The sequence below is a fragment of the Raphanus sativus genome, chromosome 6 (assembly GCF_000801105.2).
Source record: "Raphanus sativus cultivar WK10039 chromosome 6, ASM80110v3, whole genome shotgun sequence".
In the NCBI taxonomy this organism is placed as follows: Eukaryota; Viridiplantae; Streptophyta; class Magnoliopsida; order Brassicales; family Brassicaceae; genus Raphanus; species Raphanus sativus.
In genome coordinates this window covers 42,697,840-42,717,798 of record NC_079516.1, presented here as the reverse complement: position 1 = coordinate 42,717,798, position 19,959 = coordinate 42,697,840, and the positions used below count along the sequence as shown (strand labels likewise).

The following is a 19,959-nucleotide window of genomic DNA, read 5'->3' as shown; positions in this document are numbered from 1 at the left end:
GATTTCCAAAGCAAAACATTAAAACCGAACCGATACCATACATGATCAAATCTAAATAAGATTTTGGAAATAACAATAAGTCAATAACTTTGGGAAAACACATTGCATTCTTGAAAAAAGGATAAACCATAGTACCATACACCGATCATAATCTTAAACCGCATTACCGCAACATAAGTTTTTAAGACACACCAAAAAACAGAAACATAACCGAAAACATGTAAAAACACTGAAACAGAACAAAACAGAAACAGAACAAATTACAAAACACCAAAGCTTGACTTCTCCAAAGCACATTCTCCAATCTTCATTGCTCGATCCTTAAGCTCATCCTTGATTTATTCTTCTTGTGTTGCTTGAGAATCATAATCTGAAACAAATTATAAAGAAAAGCAAAGTTAGTACTTGCGAAACATCAAGGGTGATCAAAGATAAGTTACAAGTAAGAGATATACCTCGCTTGAGCTTGTCTTCATACTCAAATTCACTAAGAATTTGTTCCATTGTCACCACTCTGCCTTCACTGCCACGAAGATCTGCCTTCATCCATTGCTCTAAACACATTAGCACTTCAATCATATAGTGAGTTAGGCAACTTCTATGAGGGAAAATGATTCGACCACTAGTGCTAAATGCACTTTCAGAAGCAACAGATGACACTTGCATCGCAAGGACATCACGAGCAATCTCTGCAAGAATCGGAAACTTTGAGAAATTAACCTTCCACCAAGACAGAACATCAAACTCCACTCCAAGCATGGTTCTCGGATTGACAACACTCTCTTTCAGATAAGTTTCCAACTCATCTTTTGCTTCTCGATCCTCTATCAGATCAACCAACTCCGCATACATACAGTCCATCCTCTCATACCCCGACTCATCAATCAGATTGATTCTTTCACATGCTGGCTGCTCTTGGCTACCGAATGATGCTGGTTGTGGAGCTTGAGATGCTTGAACGCCTTCATCAGTATGAAACCAAGCACTGTACTCTTTGAACAAATCCCGAAGAACATCCATGACAGACTGAAACATTTCTTGAGCATCTGCAGTGTCTTTACCATAAAGTTTCTCGAAACACATCTTAGCAAACTGCATCTTCTTTGTAGGATCGAAGACAGTAGCTACAATCAGCATCTTGTTGATGTTCCTCATACCATCCCAATACTTATCAAATTTCTTAAGCATCTCCTCAGCCTTACCCTTCAAATCCGAGTCTAAACTACGGGTCAATCCTATCAAGTTCTTCTCTATTGTGACTATCTCACCGTAGCATTTAAAAGAGTTCAGAGAAGTCGATGCAGATACAACCAAAGTAGAGTTGTAGAAGATGATGAGGAACCACACTAACCTCTCAATTGCATTCCAATCAACAATCTCAGGAGGTCCAATGCGCTTGATTCCATTCTCAAACTCCAAGAAGTGATCATTGTATAGCCGGTCCTCTGCCTCCATCTTGTTGAATGCTACCCTGAACTCAATAGCCCTTGACAACATCAAATACATTGAGTTCCAGCGAGTCTTGCAATCCAAAGGCAAACTTCCTCTTGTTAACTTCCCTGAATCAACCCTTAACTCAAACGATCTAAGCCTAGTTGTGCTTGATCATACATAAGAAACAGCATTACGGATAGCAGAAACATTAAAATCCACTGCAGCCAAACCTTCTTTCACAATCAAGTTTATGATGTGTGCAGAACATCTCAAATGCATAAAATCCCCATGCAGAACAAACGCATCATTACCAAGCAATGCAAAACTACTCTTAAACTTCCTAAGAGCCGATGTGTTTGCAGTCGCATTATCAACAGTGATACAGAAAACCTTCTCTATACCCCACTCAGATAAACAATCAAGCAGAACGGTTGAAATGGTCTGACCTTTGTGATCAGTGATGTACTTAAAACCAAGGATCAGCTTCTTCAGTTTCCAAGCAGCATCGATGAAATGAGATGTGATCACCATATAACTAGCACCTATACAAAACCAAACAAAATCAAGTTAGGATTCAATCATATGCTACAAAATCAGACACAAACAAAAAAAAATTATCACCATTACTCCATTACCTGTTGATTGAGCGATCCATATATCAGTTGTTAAAGACACTCGCTGCTTGTTAACTTTGAACCATTCCCTCAGTGCAGCCTTCCTCTTCACATACATCTCAACAATCTGTCTTGTTGCAGTCCTCCTCGAGTGTGGTTTGGGCAGATTCATTTTGTTGCAGAAACATTTCCATGCCAAGCTTTCAACAAAGGCAAGTGGCATCTCACCGATGATAAGCATCTCATTTGTAGCTTCCTTGAACAAATCTTCTGAAACCTTGGCGTCCTTCAGATAACCATCTTCGCTGATCACAGGCTGAGCACGAACTTTCCCCTCTTCCCACGCTTTGTAATGCTTGCAGGTATTAAGATGTTTCTGCAGGTTGGATGTCCCGGATTTGGTTGGGCAAGCGAACGTCTTCTTGCAATAGTGGCAGACACATTTGTCTCGATTGTCTGGTGTCCTTGTGTAGTGATCCCAAACAGTTGACCGTGAGCTAAACACCTTAGTGGCCTTCGCTGGCTGAGATGTAGGTCTGCTTGAGCTGGGGACTTCTTTTCTTTTTCCTGAATTGTCAGGAGATGCAAACTCTTGTTGTGTTTCTTGGGTTTCTGTCTCTTGGTCTCTTTGATTGGCAATGTCTTTTCCATTAGGAGTTGTTGATGAATCCATCTACAAAATAAAAACAGTGAATCAATCAAAGTGTAACGATCAATGGCCACATGAATCAAGAATCAAACACATGCTACATCAATATGAAACTATAGATCAAATACTACATAATTAACAAGCAATTGAAAGAAAAAAGAACTGAGAGTTTCGGATAATAAACCTTAGATCGAATTGTGTTGCTGTGAGTTGTGAAGGAACTGCAACGATCAAGGTCCTCCATTTATAGATAATCACAGGTAGGGTTTAAGAGCTTCAATTTCGATTCTCGAACAGACGATTGAAGTTTTCTAGAGAAGTCGGCGAAGATGAACAGGTTAATCGATAGAACCAAGGAGGCAAGGAAATAAAGAAAATTGTTTTATGGTCGGGCATGAAGATAACCATTAATGAAGTATTGAAATGTAGCCGTTGTTAACTTCGGTTAACTATGAGTACTCTATCGGATACCGGTTATTAACCGACCCGAACCGTTACCCGAACCAAGGAGAAAGCAAAACCCAATCGGGTATTTTACAAGAACTGAATACATCCGAACCCGGTTTTTTCGGGTCGGTTCCGGGTCGGGTCCTCGGGTCCGGTTTTTTGTGCCCAGGCCTAAGCAAGAGGTGTGGCTGGAGGTGGGTAAGTGGTTCTGAGATAACTTAAGTATAACTAAAAGTGAACATGACAAGTTAACCAACTCATTAACCAAAAGTTATTCCTCCATCTAATCGTATGAATACAAAACCATGATACCGACTGATTTTCAACTTCTTTGGAATTTAGGAGAAGTAGCTGTGAACATAAACATATTCAACGAGAAAAACATTAGACTAAACAAAATGATGTATATTAAAACGAAAAACAAAACAAACCGAAAATTGTGGGTTTTCTATACATGAAGCATGTAAATTAAAAACATTTAGGGGGGTGTATTCAACCGAGAGTTTCAGGTGATTTGTATTAAAATGACAAATTCACTGTTATTCAAACATGAATTTTAAAAACTCATTTAAAATCCACTGTTATTGAACTTGACATTTCGTAAAGTACTCTGAAATCCACTGTTATTGAAAATATTTTAAGTTGTAGGATTTTAAAGTTTTGAGGTGATTTTAGGGTGTTTGGGTGGAGTTTCTTAGTTAAAAAAAAAAAAACGCAAATCCCATTGTTTTAGGTGATATTCTAGAGTAGTTTAATAAAAATCACCTAAATCTCTGCAACTTATTAAAATCATCTAAAACTCCATTAAAAATCAAATCACATAAAATGTTAAATTGAATACATCCCCCTTACTAAATATTAGATTAATTTACCATGGTCTGCGATTCGAGAATATATTATAGGGCTGAGGTACATAACTTCTAAATTACAAAATGAAATTTAAATATTAAATATTCGTAATTCGTATATATTACTATATATATACTTCCATCTGAGTTGCTCAAAAAAAAAACTTCCATCTGAATTAGTGGACACAAGTTTACTCTTAACATGAAAAGAAAACATTTCAGCTAAAGAAAATATGTAGATCAGTTTTTTAAAAGACATGTAAAAGTTAAAACCCGTGGAATACACTACTGGTTTTCGAGAAAAGGTTTAGAAAAAAAATCTCCAAGTAGTCGAGTACTTACGTGATTTATCTTAGAAAACCTCTCCGACCTATGACTAGCACAATTTCAAAGTTGATATATTTTAAGAAAAACAGAAATATTCAGTTGATTTTTTTTTGTCAGCCAGATGAACTTAAAAATGAGAAAGAGGCGAAATAACATACGTGAGCATGGAACCAACGGATAGTGCCGTATTTGTGTTTTGCTTCGTAGTTTACATATATAATTTTCTGATTTGCTTTGTTTCTGAAAAATACAAATATCTGAAAAATTTACAGATATTTACAAATATTTCTTCAACTTTTTTAATACAAATAAATCTAAAAACTAATATGTTTTCAAAAACTAAGTTTACATAAAATAAAAGAAAATGTAAAAATTAGTGAAACTACATATTTCATAAATTTTATAATTAACTAAATATTTTTATGAAAATAGAAAAATTTTAGTTTTATAAATATTTATAAATATTTTTAATTTAATAGTTTTATATGTAATTTTATAAATAAAATTATTAAAATTATATGTTAAAATAATAATTATATAAAGTTATACAATTATAGGTCTCTATTTAATTGTAGATATTCTTCTATTTGTAAAAATATGGACCATAGCGGATATTCAATGTTGAATTTTTTAATATTTGTGATTCGCTTCAATATTTTAAAAATACTAATTTTTAATATGTGCTTTACTCCAAAGACTTACGGATATCCTGATTTTTTGAATCAAATCAAATTTAATGGATAAAATATCAACCCTAAACATAAGCAATATGATCAAAGAGGAAAAATAATTTGACTTTATTTCTTGCAAATATATGAAGTGTTAAAAAAATGGATCAGAGGTCGTGGCCTGAGGTGTATTGACTCACTCAGCCCTAGTAATTTTCTCCCACCCACCTCCCATGATTTATCCTTGTTAATGATATATTTGAATGATAAAACTAATAGAAAAATAAATAAAAGAAAATTATTAGTAAATATTACATTGAAATCATAAAACAATACTTATCTTGAAATGAATTATTTTCTCTACAACGACAATTAATCTGAAACGGAAGAAAAATGAATCATACATGTAAAGAGGATCAATTGTATTGTATTGTAAATTGTCTAGTAATAGATGAGTTTTTAGTTAACAAAAACCTTCTTATGTTTATACATCAGAATAATGGTAAATCTTGTGAATATTTTACACTTTAAAGTTTACTTGTTAATAATGTGTTTCTTTTAATATATAGGGGACAGTTTATGTATATTTAGTTATCTTATGTATTATCACTAACTATTTAAGAGGACTCAAGGTTTAAGGTAGGTCCAGGGCAATGTGCTACTGGAGCGGTTGAACATGGTCCAATTTTTTTATAAAAAAAATATTAATATATTTTTAAAAATAAACACATAAATTTAGTTTAAAATTTCAAAATTTTAAATTTATTCTTAAACTAATAGTTTATAATTTGAAGAGAACCCTCAAATATATATAGATAAAGCTATTAACTTTTAAAATTATTTTATTATATTCATTAAATATATAGTTAATAATTTTTTTAACAGGGCCTTAAAAATAATTGAGACGGCTCTGGGTACGTCTGTATTCGTTTTTATATGTTGTGTCAAACCTCTTATACACTTGTTATCTTCTAGAATATTACTCAATTGTGGAAGTACCATAGCATAATAGTTAAGGTTTAAAGGTTTATATATCCATGTCTGGGATTCGAGTCAGATTATGTAATTTCTTCCAGATTACAGGAAATCTAGGTTTTAAGTCTCGGAGATAGTGATTTATTAATGCAGACTACGGAAGAAAAAAGTACAAAGGATCTTTAACATGGTACAAGTAAATCTGGTCAGGAATGAGTCTCCATAGAACGACATCAGATGATATCTCATAAGGCAAATAGTATTGTCGGTTATCGAATCGTCTATATAATATTTATCATAGTTGCAATGTCATAAGAAATTAACGTTAACAATAAGAATATTACTCAGTTTAGGTGGCTTATTTAACATAATTTACAAAATTAATACTTTTTCTATTTCATAATAAATGTCATTTTAACATTTTTTGTTACACAAAAGTGTTACTTTACAATTTCAATGCAAATTATACTTATTTTTAACTAAAAACTAATTGTAAACTACATTGATTTTATAAATAATTTTATTTATCTCAAATACTGTTGGTCAGAGAAATATAATTAATAACAATAAATACATATATTTGCGTCACTTTTTTTAATATGTATGAAAAATGTCAAAATGACACTTATTTAAAAACAAAGAGAATAATAATCTACTCGTTATAAATAGTTTAGGTGGCTTATCTAACAGAATTTACAAATTGATAATAATCATGTATTTAAGTTTTTCTACCTTCCTATAAAGAGGGATAACAACTAAGAACATCTCCAACCCTATTCCATAATCGGAGATGTCCTAACAAGCATTAAAATGTTACTCCATCGTACTACTAACAAGAATGCATTGGAAGAACAAAATAACTTTAATAAGAAATAATGGGGACAAGTTTTGTTGACCATGGATTATATAACCCTCCAATCATGTTTTGGACCAAAACACGAAGAAGAAGCCGATGCTGGTGTGCCGTCCACGACCCGCATGACTCTCCTTGACGTTGAACTTGTATATTAAAGATAGTCTCTTAAATAAAATAAGCTAATCTTTTATTGTAATGCAAAAGCTTATATTATTAAGATATGCTCCGGATTTAACCGATACTTTGTCTTTATTCGAGTGGATATATCAATTTCGCCTATGTATGACAAACTCTTTTTTTTTTGGGTAAAATGTTAAATAATGTATGACAAACTTTCAGCCTTGTGATCCTTTTGGTCCTCTCTTTCGTTTCATTAAGGCTTTGACTGGTGTAATCACAGTGGTTGCGGAAGTTTGCGGGTGCGGGTAATTGCAGTTTTAAGCGTTTTCTAGAAATTTGTACGACTGGTACAGCTGTTAGAAATTGTTGCGTTTACGGGATTTTTATGACTGGTAAACTACCAAACGCAACATCTGTTAAATAATAATTTAACAATATTTACATTTAGGTAATTATAAAAATATTAAAAATCATAATAATATGATAAATATAAAATTTATATTTATAAAATCATATTATTCAATTTTAAAATTTTATAGAAAATATTTTAGTTTTGAATTTTTATAATATAAATTGAAATATAATATGAATACATTTTACAATTTCTATTATTTCAATTGAAAATTTTTATTGGATATTTTTAGTATTATTTTATTTATTCTGTTTTTAAAGAAAAAAATTTACCCTCCCGCAACCGCCTGCAACCGCAAACGCTAGTTGGAACCAGCTTTTGATTTTAAGAGGTTCGGGGCGGTTTGAAGCGATTTGTAGCTTTTTCTGTGATTGTTTCGAAACGCCAACAACCGCTATGAACCGCAAAAGCTGCGTTTACGGGTGGTAGCGGGAAAATCAGTCAGCTCCTAACTCCTTCTGAGTTCTGACGATGGCATTTTAAAAAACTTATTGATATAAACGAACAATCTCTAATTTTTATTTAAATAAATTGTGTAAGCATACTACATATAACTAAATAGATCTAATATTTTCGGCCATATATATACTTATTGATTTTCCCCATATTAAATTTACTATTGTAAAATTAAAACCCTAATTTATTTTATAACTCGATAAGTACAAGAAATAAATATTTAAAGCATGACATACAATGAGTCACAAATGCTTGTCTATTATTATAGGGTTTGATTTGAATTGTTCAAAAATCGATAACATACTCAAGAAAGTCTCCTCTTATCATTTACTCTATCAAAGTATTTTGTAAGTCAATAATAACTAAAAATAAGATATGGACATCGCACTTTGTGTTACCCGGAAAATACAAACTGTAGTTTTTCTTGGCCATTCCACAAATTCAAGTTGATGTGTGTGTGTAGAAAGATAAAGGAAATAAATAACATTTCGATAAATATTGACAAATGACCAACGAAGTGTTGATCATCTGACCAACATCTACGGTTGATAGATGAGTATCGAAACTAAAAACCAATACTGGACCTGAAAATCGTTTCAAAAAAACAATACTGGACCCACGCGCAGTGCATTATTTGCTTTTTTTTTTTCTTTTCTCTAAATGTTATTAATATTTGTGAAATTGCATTCTGTATACTAATTTTTACACTAATTAAACCAATATCCTAAATTTCACATCATATGATACTTCCCTTCATAGATATCAAACTTGTTCCATTATAGATATTTTGTTAATTTAATCATTTTTGAGTTTTAAACCAATTCACTCTTAATATTTTCCACAGAACAAATTGACGATAAATGAATTGAATCAACTCATTTATATTCATTTTGTTTTAAAATAGTATAAATTTTAGATTTTACACATATATTAATAAAAATACTATTAATTTTATTTATAAATACATAACTTTTTGTGATTGTACTTTTTCTATAATTTTAAACCAATAAAAATCATAAAAATACAATTAATTTTATTAGAATTTACAATTTATCATTATTAATTAATAAAACATATATTGAAATAGTAAAATTGTATATGCTTGAAACAATTTTCTTTTAATATTACTAAACGAGAGTATTATGTAATTTCATCTTAATTTTGGGAAGTGAGATTTATTTTCTAACAGATATAAAATGTATTCATTTTTTCAAGATAAGATCAATGGTTTTTAGATTTCTTTTTTTTAATATATATGATTTCTTTAAAAGAAAAATTATCTGGTTTGGCTTTCTTTCGTTAGAATTCGAAATGTAATTTATTTAAAATCTGATTTCACCTGAATATTTATAATTTTAATATATAGTTGTATTCGAAAATAACTATAACATGTAGTTTTGATCTTGTCTTTAAAAAATCCATTTTGATCTAAAAAGATTAAATTATCTAAGATAAATAATATGAATTTCTAACTATCATAACGGTTGTTAAATTTATTATAAGTATTACGATAAAATATTTTTTTAGATATGTTGAATTTTCAATTGCTGACAAAAAAAGTGTTGAATTTTCAACTTGATTAGAAGTTTAGTATCACTTAATTCAAATAGGTTTTGGTGTGCAAAAAACCTAAACCGAACCGAACCAACCAAACCGAAGTTAAACCGAACCAAACCAAATCATGCTCTTATGTAACCCAATTGGTTCATGTTTTATTTAACTCGAATGGTTTGGTTTGGTTTGGGTTTAAACCGAACCAAACTGATAATCAAATATATATATAGTAAAAATATATATGATATATATATATGTATTAACATATTGTAAATTTAAGTTAAAGTTTAGTTTTTCATTTTTTCATAACTTCCATATCTTTAAAAAAAATTATAAATACGATTCAAATAATACTATTATATATAAAATCATGTAGCATAAGTTTTTATATTCTCACTCTATTGTTTATGAGTTGATTATTTTTTAATAAAAATATAAAACTGATGTTTTCATATTTTATAACCAACCCGAACTACACCAAACCAAACTAAACCATAATAATGAACCGAACTAAATCTAACCAAACCGAACTGAACCGAACCGAATTAAACCCAAACCGAACCCAAACCAAAAGCTACTTTGGTTTTAATTGGTTTGAGTTTTATAAAACCCAAATTACCCAAATCAAACCGAATCTAAACCGAACCCGAAACTAAACCGAAATGCCCACCCCTAGCAGGCACTGTATAAATGTAGAGAACGGTTGTGTGTAAACGGAATGAAATAAAAGCGGCGAAAGACAAGAGAGAGAGAGAGAGAGAAAGAGAATTCAATTTCACATCTTCTCACAAAAAGAAAATTTCAAAAATTTCTCCAGGTCATGTAATAAATTCTGATTCCCTCATTAATCACAAACCTCTTCTTCCCGTGCCCAGAACCTCAGTTTCATCTTTGTCTCAATCCAGAAAAAAGAGAGTCAATTCGAATTCTCATCTTTCTTCTGTGTTTGAATTTGATTAACCCATCAATCAAAACATCTTCTCTCCCGTTCCCAAGAGCTCAACAAATCTCTCCGAATTTGATCTGAATCAAGAAGTTTTATTACTCTCTCTACATGATCTTTTCATGTCTTCTTGTCTTCTTGTCTTCTCGTTAGCTAATGATTGAAGATTTTACTTTCTCGGAAAAAACAAAAAACAAAAAGAAAAAAAGCTCTCTCACCTTTAAACTGTTTCAAAATCTTGAATTCATCCTTCTCCCCCACTTAGATCATCCTTCTTCTTCCTCCTCCATTGATGGGTAACTCAAAAGACAGGATCAAATTCAACGTAGGCGGTCGAATCTTCGAAACGACGTCAACAACCCTCGCAAACGCAGGCCGCGACTCCTTCTTCGGCGCCCTGTTCGACGACGACTGGAACCTCTCTCCACCACCCACCAAACAAGACCATCTCTTCTTCATCGACCGTAACCCAGACTGCTTCGCCGTCCTCCTCGACCTCCTCCGCACCGGAGACCTCAACCTCCCCGCCACCATCCCGGAGCGTCTCCTCCACCGAGAAGCCTCCTTCTACGGCCTCCTCCGCCACGTCAGAACCGCCAGATGGGGCCCCTTCGACGGCAACCGTCTCCGTCTCTCCGATTCCGTCAAAGGAATCGCCCCCGGAGACGGAACCGCCGTCAGGGCGGGCCCCGACGGCGGCTGCTGCGTCGCGCACGGGAGCGTCGTCCACGTGTTCGACTGGATGCTCGAGGAGCACTGTCCGATCAACCTCGATTACCAGAGGGTCAACGATGTTGGCTGGATCGACTCGGACAACATCGTCCTCTCTGCCTGCGAGAAGCTGGGCAGAGGGGACGGTGGGATGGGTCTGTTCAGCTCGTCAACCGGCGATCTCCGGTATAAGTTTCAGGTATGCCATGAGAATCAAGTGAAGAGCTACACCGCTGGGGCTTTGAGTTTTAATCAGGACTATAAGATCTTCTCGAGCTGCAAAGGTAGGAGTAACGAGTACGGCATCGGGGTTTGGGATCAGATAACCGGTAAGCAAACCGATTTCTTCTACGAGAGTACCGGTTGGTCGCTTGGTGATGCGGACAAGCTTCAGTGGCTCAACGGTTTGAACTGTCTTCTTGTGGCCACCTTGTTCCCGAGGAAAGACAACTGTTACATCAGTCTGCTTGATTTTCGGGACAAGAACATGGTTTGGTCTTGGTCGGATATCGGGTCTCCCATGGCGATAGACGAGAAGAGGGTGAGGGATGCGATAGCTATGGAAGATAGCAGCTCGATCTGCGTGGTGAATGAGTTTGAGGATTTGGGGTTTATTGATCTGAGGATGTATGGAGGAAGCGTGAGGTGGAGTTCGAGGAGCAGGTTGATGAAAAGCAAGATGCCTGACGAGCCTTGTTACCCGAAGCTGGCGTTGCATGAAGGCCAGCTTTTCTCTTCGATGAATGATTCTATCTCTGTGTTTTGTGGACCGGATTGGGTTTTGACTTCTAGGCTGAGGAGAAGTTATGGTGGTTCGATATGTGATTTCTCCATTGGTGGGGATCGGCTTTTCGCGTTGCATAGCGAAGAGAATGTGTTTGATGTGTGGGAGACTCCGCCTTCTCCGATCATCTGATTTGATTCATTAATGCTCTGGTCTGTTATTTTTTCATGTTTGCTTGGTTTTGGTTTGTGTTTTTATTACAGTTCTTAGAGAAGTATTGAAATGTAGCTATAGACAAAGAATACTACAGCCTTAGACTGATCCTAGTTTTGTTCTATACAAAATATATTTTCTTGTGAGACCTTACGACTGTTCAAAAGAACAAACTATACTGATTTTATCGATCTTATGCCCTCTTAAACGGATCAGTATGTACTTCAGAGTTGTATTTTTTTTTATTTATAGCTTTTGCGCTGTCAAAGCTGTGAAGAGCATCCCCAAGGCTCCAAAGTTTCAGAATCACTTTTTTTTAAGGTTTTTCTTTTGTTTGAGGATTCGTTTATCTTAGTTAGAACATGTGAGTGGTTGCAACTGCTACTCTCTTTTGAGGGCAGTTAAAGTTGCTATCTTCAATTCACTTTCCTTAAAGATGTCCCCAAGAATATTACTTTAGTGTTTGAAGGGAATTTCCTTTTCTCTGTTTGATCTTTTTGACCAACACTTTCTTGGAAAATTTGTGGTGTGCCAATCTGAGGTTAGCACCAGTAGAAGATAAGCTCTAATCTTCAACGAATATAAGTCACTTCTTTCCATCATTTTGGAAAATCACTCTTATCTCTCGGATCAGATGGACTCTGTTTGCATCCTTAAAAATATATATTCTCACTAAAGAAAATGGGTCTACCACTTGCATCAGTTTGGTATATTACCTAACCATCAAGGAAACCAATAAAGAAATTAAGTTTGTTAAGTTCGGTTTGATTATAATCGGTTAGTCCAGTTTTCTAAAAGAAAAAATTTCGAACTGAACTAACAACTTTGAACGAAATTATCTGAGTTCTTAACTGAAATATAACCAAAACCGAAAACTTTAGTTAAATTCGGCAAATTTTTCAAAACTGAACTAAATGAATACAAACCAATTTTTCAGTTCAATTTAGCAAGATTTTAACCGAACAAAACTAATCAAACCCGCATGCCTAATTGCATCCAATATATTATTTTCCTGCATAAAGAAATATCATGTCTATTGAATTGAATATAAATTTCACTCAAATATAAATAAATTCAGTTTGAATAAATTTTACATCCAATTAAAAAAATCAATTCAAATTCTTTTTACCATATTTACTTTAATTTTTTAGTGTTCGCTTTCAAAACACACGTTATAAGATTTGTCACCTTTTACATTTGAAATAATGTGTCATGTGTTCAAATACTTTTAAACATTAATCAGTTGGTCACTGTTTTATTTTTTTAAACCATGTGTTGTGCACTCGCGTATTCGGTTAAAACATCAATTTAAAAACGTAACAGAAAGAATTCAATTTACATATATTCCCTATCAGTTTCTTTTTCGTTAACAGTTTTCATTACAGAAATACAGATAACAAAACTTATGTTTTTTTATATATTTAAGCGATACAAAACTTCAAACTATACATTTGAAAAAGTACATTGGCCAGTATCACTAGACTTGAGTTCATGTTAGCCAAAAGTATAAGGACAAAGATGGAGCAAAGAAATCCAATTCAGTGACAGCTTAGATAAGAGGAACTTGCAAAAAGGATTCTCCTGATTATATCTCTCCTCTGTATCCACCAGAGCCAAAGACCAAAGGAGTCTTTTCTAGAATTAGATATTGCGACACTCTTGTGGTGCTCCAGTTTTAGCCAAGACCGCCACAATAAGCACAACCCTTGACACCACTTGCATTAGTGATGGTGTCTGCTTCTTCCATTGTTGGATCATTCAGCTCAGCAAGGACAGGCGGAATCCTCTGTTTAGCTTCTTGCAACAAGTGTTTCAAATCGAGCAGCGTGATTTCTCTTTGGTTCTTTTTTACAAACGTAGTTGCTATCCCAGTTTTCCCACACCGACCTGTTCGTCCTATCCTATGCACATAGTTCTCAATCTCCGTAAGCATCTCATAGTTGATTACGTGTTGTATATGAGGGAAATATAAACCCAACATCGGTTGAGACCAGGACGTCTTTTCCCCAGCTTTGAAAGAAGAGATTGCATACTCTCTGTCTTCTTGATCTTTTCCTCCATGGATGGCCACTGCTTCCACTCCTTTCAGTAACAAGTAGTCGTGAATATCATCAACATCAGCTTTCTTCTCACAGAAGATTAGAACCGGTGGAGAGGTGTTCTGCAGGTACTCAACGAGATAAACAAACTTTGCTTCTTTTTTGACGTATTCAACCTCCTGGACGACTTCGAGATTCGCAGCTCCGGCTCTTCCTACGTTAACTGTCACAGGTCTGACCAGAGTACTTGTGGCAAAGATTCGAATTTTGCTGGGCACTGTGGCAAAAAACATAAGTGTCTGACGCTGAGACTTAAAATGGTCGAAGACTTCCCTAATGTCATCTTTGAAACCCAAATCAACCAACCTATCTGCCTCGTCCAGCGTCAAGTATCTGCATACATCTAAGCTAATCTTTATCTAGACTAGAATTAAATGAAAAATAATATACTAAAACATAAAACCAATTCCTAAAGTGATAATCAAACGGATTTGTTATGTTGCTGGATGCATGCCATGTCTCTTATTTAAGCTTACGTACGGCCTGAGCTTTTATCCAGATCAAAACCTCCTATTAAAAAGTACACAATCCAAGTCAACGTTTCCGTAATATGTCCGCGTCATCTGAGCCATGCTGTTTATTATCAGCACATCAAATACGTTAATTAATATGGCCGTATACAGGAAAAAGTAACATGTATTCGTCTAACGAAAAAAGAAGCAGGATCCACCACTATGCGTTACACCACCAAACCTAATTCTGACTCACCAACAAGATCAATCGGCCAATCATTTTTCTGAACAAGAGCAGATATGCCAATTAAGCACAATGCATTGTGGACAATAACTTCCCCATACATGCATTAATTAGGGTAAAACATGGATCCATCACTTAGGACGTGTCAGTGCCAAATGAACTACATAACGTAGGAACAGCCTGAATCGAGACAGATTCAACCTCCAATACTATCACATTCTCTTGGAAATTGTTAGCTTCAAAACTTTAGTTACGTACCTTACTAACTATGATACGCTATTTGCTCAACAGCCTCATTGACAATAATATCTTTGGGTTTGACCTCATCTAGATGCAAACGAGCATTCTTAGTCAATCAACTAGAGTAACAGGTTTGACATTACTGAAAAAGGAATTGTAAATACCATCATGTAGGAGCCGGAAAACTGGATGAGATGAAGAAAAAGAGGATTTGAAAACGGTTTGTGATGGTTGAGTCGAGACATGATTTCTCTTTCTTAGCTCTTAAATTCGCTCAATTAGGGTGACGAGATATAACAATGATTGGCGATGTCCCTAAATGGTTGGTGAAGATGATTTACCAAGTGCATAGATGATAGGCCTATTGTTGGAGATGGGCTTCACTCTCTCATGAAAGCCTATTAAACAATGAAATCGATCCATTGAAAAGATTGGTGGAGCCATAATCAATGCAATGCTAAATGGAACAGTCACTATAAGGAAATGATGGGATTTCCCATGGAATATTTTGTCATAAATTTCACAAAAATTCCCAATTCCAGATGAAAAACTAAGGAAAATGAAAGTGTGGATATATGCATGAACTCTCGACGAATATCTCTGTTAAAAATTCTTTAGGAATTTATGGCTTCTTCGAAATATTCTGTCGGATAATTTTCTTACAAAATTATTGAAGAAACTATATATATATATATATTCGTTAAATAGTCGTAATTCCCAAGGGAAATGACAAATCAATCAGATATCCATCAGAAATTTTGAAAATTCAAACGACTATAAAATGGTCATAGAATCTGTCCGTAAATCATCAGAAATTTCTGATAAAATTTGACATTTTTTTTTTAAAAAAAAAAGCGGAAACCAACCTGTGGAAAAGTGGTCTCGAATAGCTGCTTTATTCCAAATAGATGATGACCAGAAAACCTCTGGTTTTGATGGTCTGGTAGCACACCAAACTGCTTTTGCAGAGAAGCGTGTGAAGTTTTTGTTGTCAATGACCCATTCAATCACGTCAGCCCCATCAGAGTAGCCAATGGTAGACAGAAGACTGGAAGTTTCAGTTGGGATTCGAATCTTGGCTAATCCTTTAATGTAATGAAAGGTGCAGGATGGGCAAATAAAAGTAAGCTGAAAAACTTGTTCGAACAAATGAATTCAAATTGTATCAAATCAGACAAAAATATTTGAATGGGTTTTATTCTAAAACAAATTACATTTTAGTTTTTCTTAACAACATTAACTTTATTAATTAGATTGTAATCAAATGACATAAAATACACATACAATAATGAAAATACAACAAATAGTATATCTGAACTATTTGTTGAATTATTTGTTGAACACATACATTAGTATTTTATACTATTTGTTGAATTATGTTTTAGTTTTATCTGAACTGAATCCAAACTGGAACAGATAGCCACAATTAAATCCAATTTTTTTTAAAGCCCATAAAAAGCATATGAAATCTAAACCCATTTTCGAATGACTATATTCCAAAGAATACCTTAAATAATTATTTCAAACACTCAGTTTAATCTAATTTTTTTGGTATTGGTAAAATAAGGTTTTCATGTTTTGACATGCATTTAAATTTTGACAACGATAACTTTTATTTTGAGGTTCAAACATATTAATTTATTATTGAAATTTAAATATTTTTTCATATGTTTATAACATTGTTAGGCCGTCAGCACTAAAAATCTCTAAAGAAAAATTGTTCAATATAAATTAATATAAAATAAAAATATTTTAAAAAGAGAAGCAAAGTAAAGTTGTTAAAGTTATAAGACCATGATTAATCTGTGATTCTTAGGGTGAAGTTCTTAGTAAAAGACTGTTTCTTAATTTTTTAACTAAAAAAATTAAGAACCGGTTCTTAAAATCTTTATTTCAGAACCGGTTCTTAGCGTTTTTAGTTAAAAGTTATGAAACAGTTTCTTAATTTCTGCTAAGAAATCCACCTTTAAAAATTCCAGGTTAATCATGATACTCTAAGAGTCCTGTTTCTCGTTTGAGATATTAAGAAACTTATTTGCCACTTGTCACACTTTCGTTAATTAGTATTTTAAATGAAGTAACTTTTTGTTATAGAGTTTCTCCTATTTAATGATGTTCTTAGAACATCATTAATCCTAACAACTTATTAGGAATACTTAATTTTTTCTGATTAAAATAAAAAACTAAAAAAAATCCGCTACATGTCAGTGAGATCCACAAGCAGAACAAAAATCGACACTTAAACAAGCAGTATAAGCGCTGCTGCTTAGATTTTTCCTGAGACCACTCATTTGTTTAATATTTTTTAAGCACTCTCCCCTTAAGCGCGCCATTAATGATGTCTTTAGATGTTAGTTTTAACTTTTTTTCAATTGAATGTTAAATTATCAAACCGAAAAATTGTTTGTTTCTTACAATGTTATTGATTGTTTTACCCCCTTCCAACTTTTGGAAAAGAAAAACTCTTGCCTCGGTTTTGTTAAAACATATGAACCCTACTTCTATGGTTTTAGTTTCACATTCCACTCACCGATTTGTTAAAGTTATAACTTCTTTATGTTTCCATTTTCTTGACAACCACTACTAAATCATATCACAAAGTGTTTGTTATAAATTCAAACGTCTACTTTTGAGTTACAAATAAATATTTGGATAACCAAAACTTGAATAGCAGATTTTATAACAGTTTATAAAGTTTGAAATGTGGTACTATATCTGAACTAAATCTGTCCACGTGGAAACCCAAATGAATATGAACCAAAATTTTAAAATATCAAAATGGAGCTAAATTTAATGTTTTCGAATAACTGAAACCTGATTAAACGGAACCAATACACATGCCTACTAGGATTCTCATGACGATGATTGCATTGCATATTAGGACGTATTAGGTTCCTTGTTACCAATTTGTAGCCGGTTAGTAGCCGGCAAATAAGGTGAAGCATCTTTTGAGAAATCTTTAACAGGTGTTGTAGCCGATTTAACTTCTAAAGTCAAAGATTATAAGTAAATAATCACAGATAATAGTATAGATAAGATCGACTATGCGAAAACCAATAATATGTAGAGTTGATTACTTCCACATACACTTTTTTCTTTTTTTTGACATCTTTAGTCACTTGCCACTTGAGAGACACATTTTGGTAGGACCATTATATTATCTAGACAGTTATACCCTTTTCGAAGATGAGAAGAGTTAGTGTGTCATTTTGGAGGGAGTGGGGACCATTTGTGTTTCAAATGATGTGTCCTTTGAGACATCTTTATTTTATTTATAATCTGAGATATTTAAGTTTTTGAGTTTATAGATAAAATGTATTATTCATTACATTAAGTTATAATTTTTTTTCTTTATATTTCAACATCCACTTTCAATACATTTTTAAAATATTTTAGTATTTATATAAAAATGTGTGGACGTTGACGATAAAAGTGTGGATGTGAAAAATGTGGATATAGATGAAAAATATGCAAAGAAAATGATATGTTCGTGTGACTATGTAGATAGATGTTTGTGGTATTTGTGAACGAGTAGGCATAGACGTAGACCATAAAAGTGTGGACATAAAGGATTTAAGAATCAACACAATTCACATGTACACAACTCTTGCATCCACATATTTTGACTAACAAAATCTTTAACCACATTTTCGATATCCACAAAACACAAGACCAATAAATTCTAATTTACAATAATTAATAATATATTAAAGTATAAAGAATATGTATACTGATACAAAACTTTTAAAAAATCACTTTTATACATATATTATAAATTTTTGATTTTATCTTCTAATTTGATATCGTACACAACTCTTTTATCCATATTTCCTAAATCAACAAAACTCATATCCACATTCTTTTGTACATAGTTCACAAAACAATTATTTAATTATTAAAAAAATTTGAACTGTGTTAAAAAACTTCATAAATTATTTAGTTAATTAAATATTAGTAGATCTTTAATACTAGACTAAAAAATTATACAAACACATGGACAACAAATACATCAATTTTGCATTTTTGTATGTGAGGAACATAAAGTAGGGTTGGAGTGTATAATTACAAAGTTTGGGACTAATACAAAGAGAAATCTGAAATTTTGGAAAGCTTGGAGGCAAATTCAAAAACTTACATAAATACAAGGACCAAATGCGAAAATACATGATTCTTGATTGCAGATGCAATCGAGCTTTCTTCAATGGCGACGAACCACCGGAGCTTCACTGAGATGATGGACGGCACTTCGCAGAGATGAGCGAGGACGGCGAGGAGGCGACTTGGACGACAGATCTTGTGGTGGAATCTGAGCACGACAAGAAGCTTAAACCACCGCAGCTAAGAACAACGAGGAGTTTTGAACCACCGCAGCTGAGCACGACGAGGAGCTCAAACCACCGCAGCTGAGCATGGCAAGCTTATCCATGACGTTGTTAAGCTCGGAATCCAACAACCGCAGCTTCACCGAGCTCGGCAGCTTTACGAGATGAGCTAAGCACGACGAGGAAGCCGAACCACCACAGTTTCATTGAGCTCATCCACGCCGATGTTGAGCTCGGAATCCATGGCGTGGCTCACCGGCGGTGTAAGAGGAGGAGCTGACTCGTTTTGTCTCTGCTTTCTCTCTTGTCTTCTACGACGATTTTCTCGGAAGTTCCACTTCATTCATGACGATGTTGATGGAGATGAAATAGATCGGGCAGTTATCATCCTCTGGAAACTTTTTTTTTTCTGGGTTCTTCTGATTATTTTTTCTCTTTTATTTTAGCAAGACTGAGATGATCTTGACGAAGGAGATGACGGACCAGTCATAGCCACATGAACAAATTGATTTCATTACAAACTTTGGTCTCATCAGACACATCGAGCCTTTTTTATTTTGTTTAAGATTTGAACATTTGAGAAATTATAATTAAGACATGAGAGAAGATGAAGAAATTTGTGAGAGTGAGGGGAGAAGAGGAATGAAAAAG

General features: G+C 33.7%; 2 protein-coding genes and 1 pseudogene across 2 annotated transcripts; 1 reads left to right on the top strand and 2 right to left on the bottom strand.

The window, feature by feature from the left end:
- Positions 1 to 338: 338 nt before the first annotated feature.
- On the bottom strand, positions 339 to 2,721 carry LOC108808560 (zinc finger BED domain-containing protein RICESLEEPER 2-like). The gene is made up of 4 exons (XM_018580683.1): positions 2,070 to 2,721; positions 1,629 to 1,976; positions 456 to 1,559; positions 339 to 370 (listed from the first exon to the last, which is right to left on the bottom strand). Exons 1-4 carry the CDS (start codon positions 2,719 to 2,721, stop codon positions 339 to 341), a joined length of 2,136 nt encoding a protein of 711 aa, XP_018436185.1.
- Positions 2,722 to 10,069: 7,348 nt separating this feature from the next.
- On the top strand, positions 10,070 to 12,142 carry LOC108810838 (BTB/POZ domain-containing protein At2g24240). The gene has a single exon (XM_018582913.2). It carries the CDS (start codon positions 10,596 to 10,598, stop codon positions 11,928 to 11,930), a length of 1,335 nt encoding a protein of 444 aa, XP_018438415.2. The 5' UTR covers positions 10,070 to 10,595; the 3' UTR covers positions 11,931 to 12,142.
- Positions 12,143 to 13,345: 1,203 nt separating this feature from the next.
- On the bottom strand, positions 13,346 to 14,622 carry LOC108808557 (DEAD-box ATP-dependent RNA helicase 35-like; annotated as a pseudogene).
- Positions 14,623 to 19,959: the final 5,337 nt, after the last annotated feature.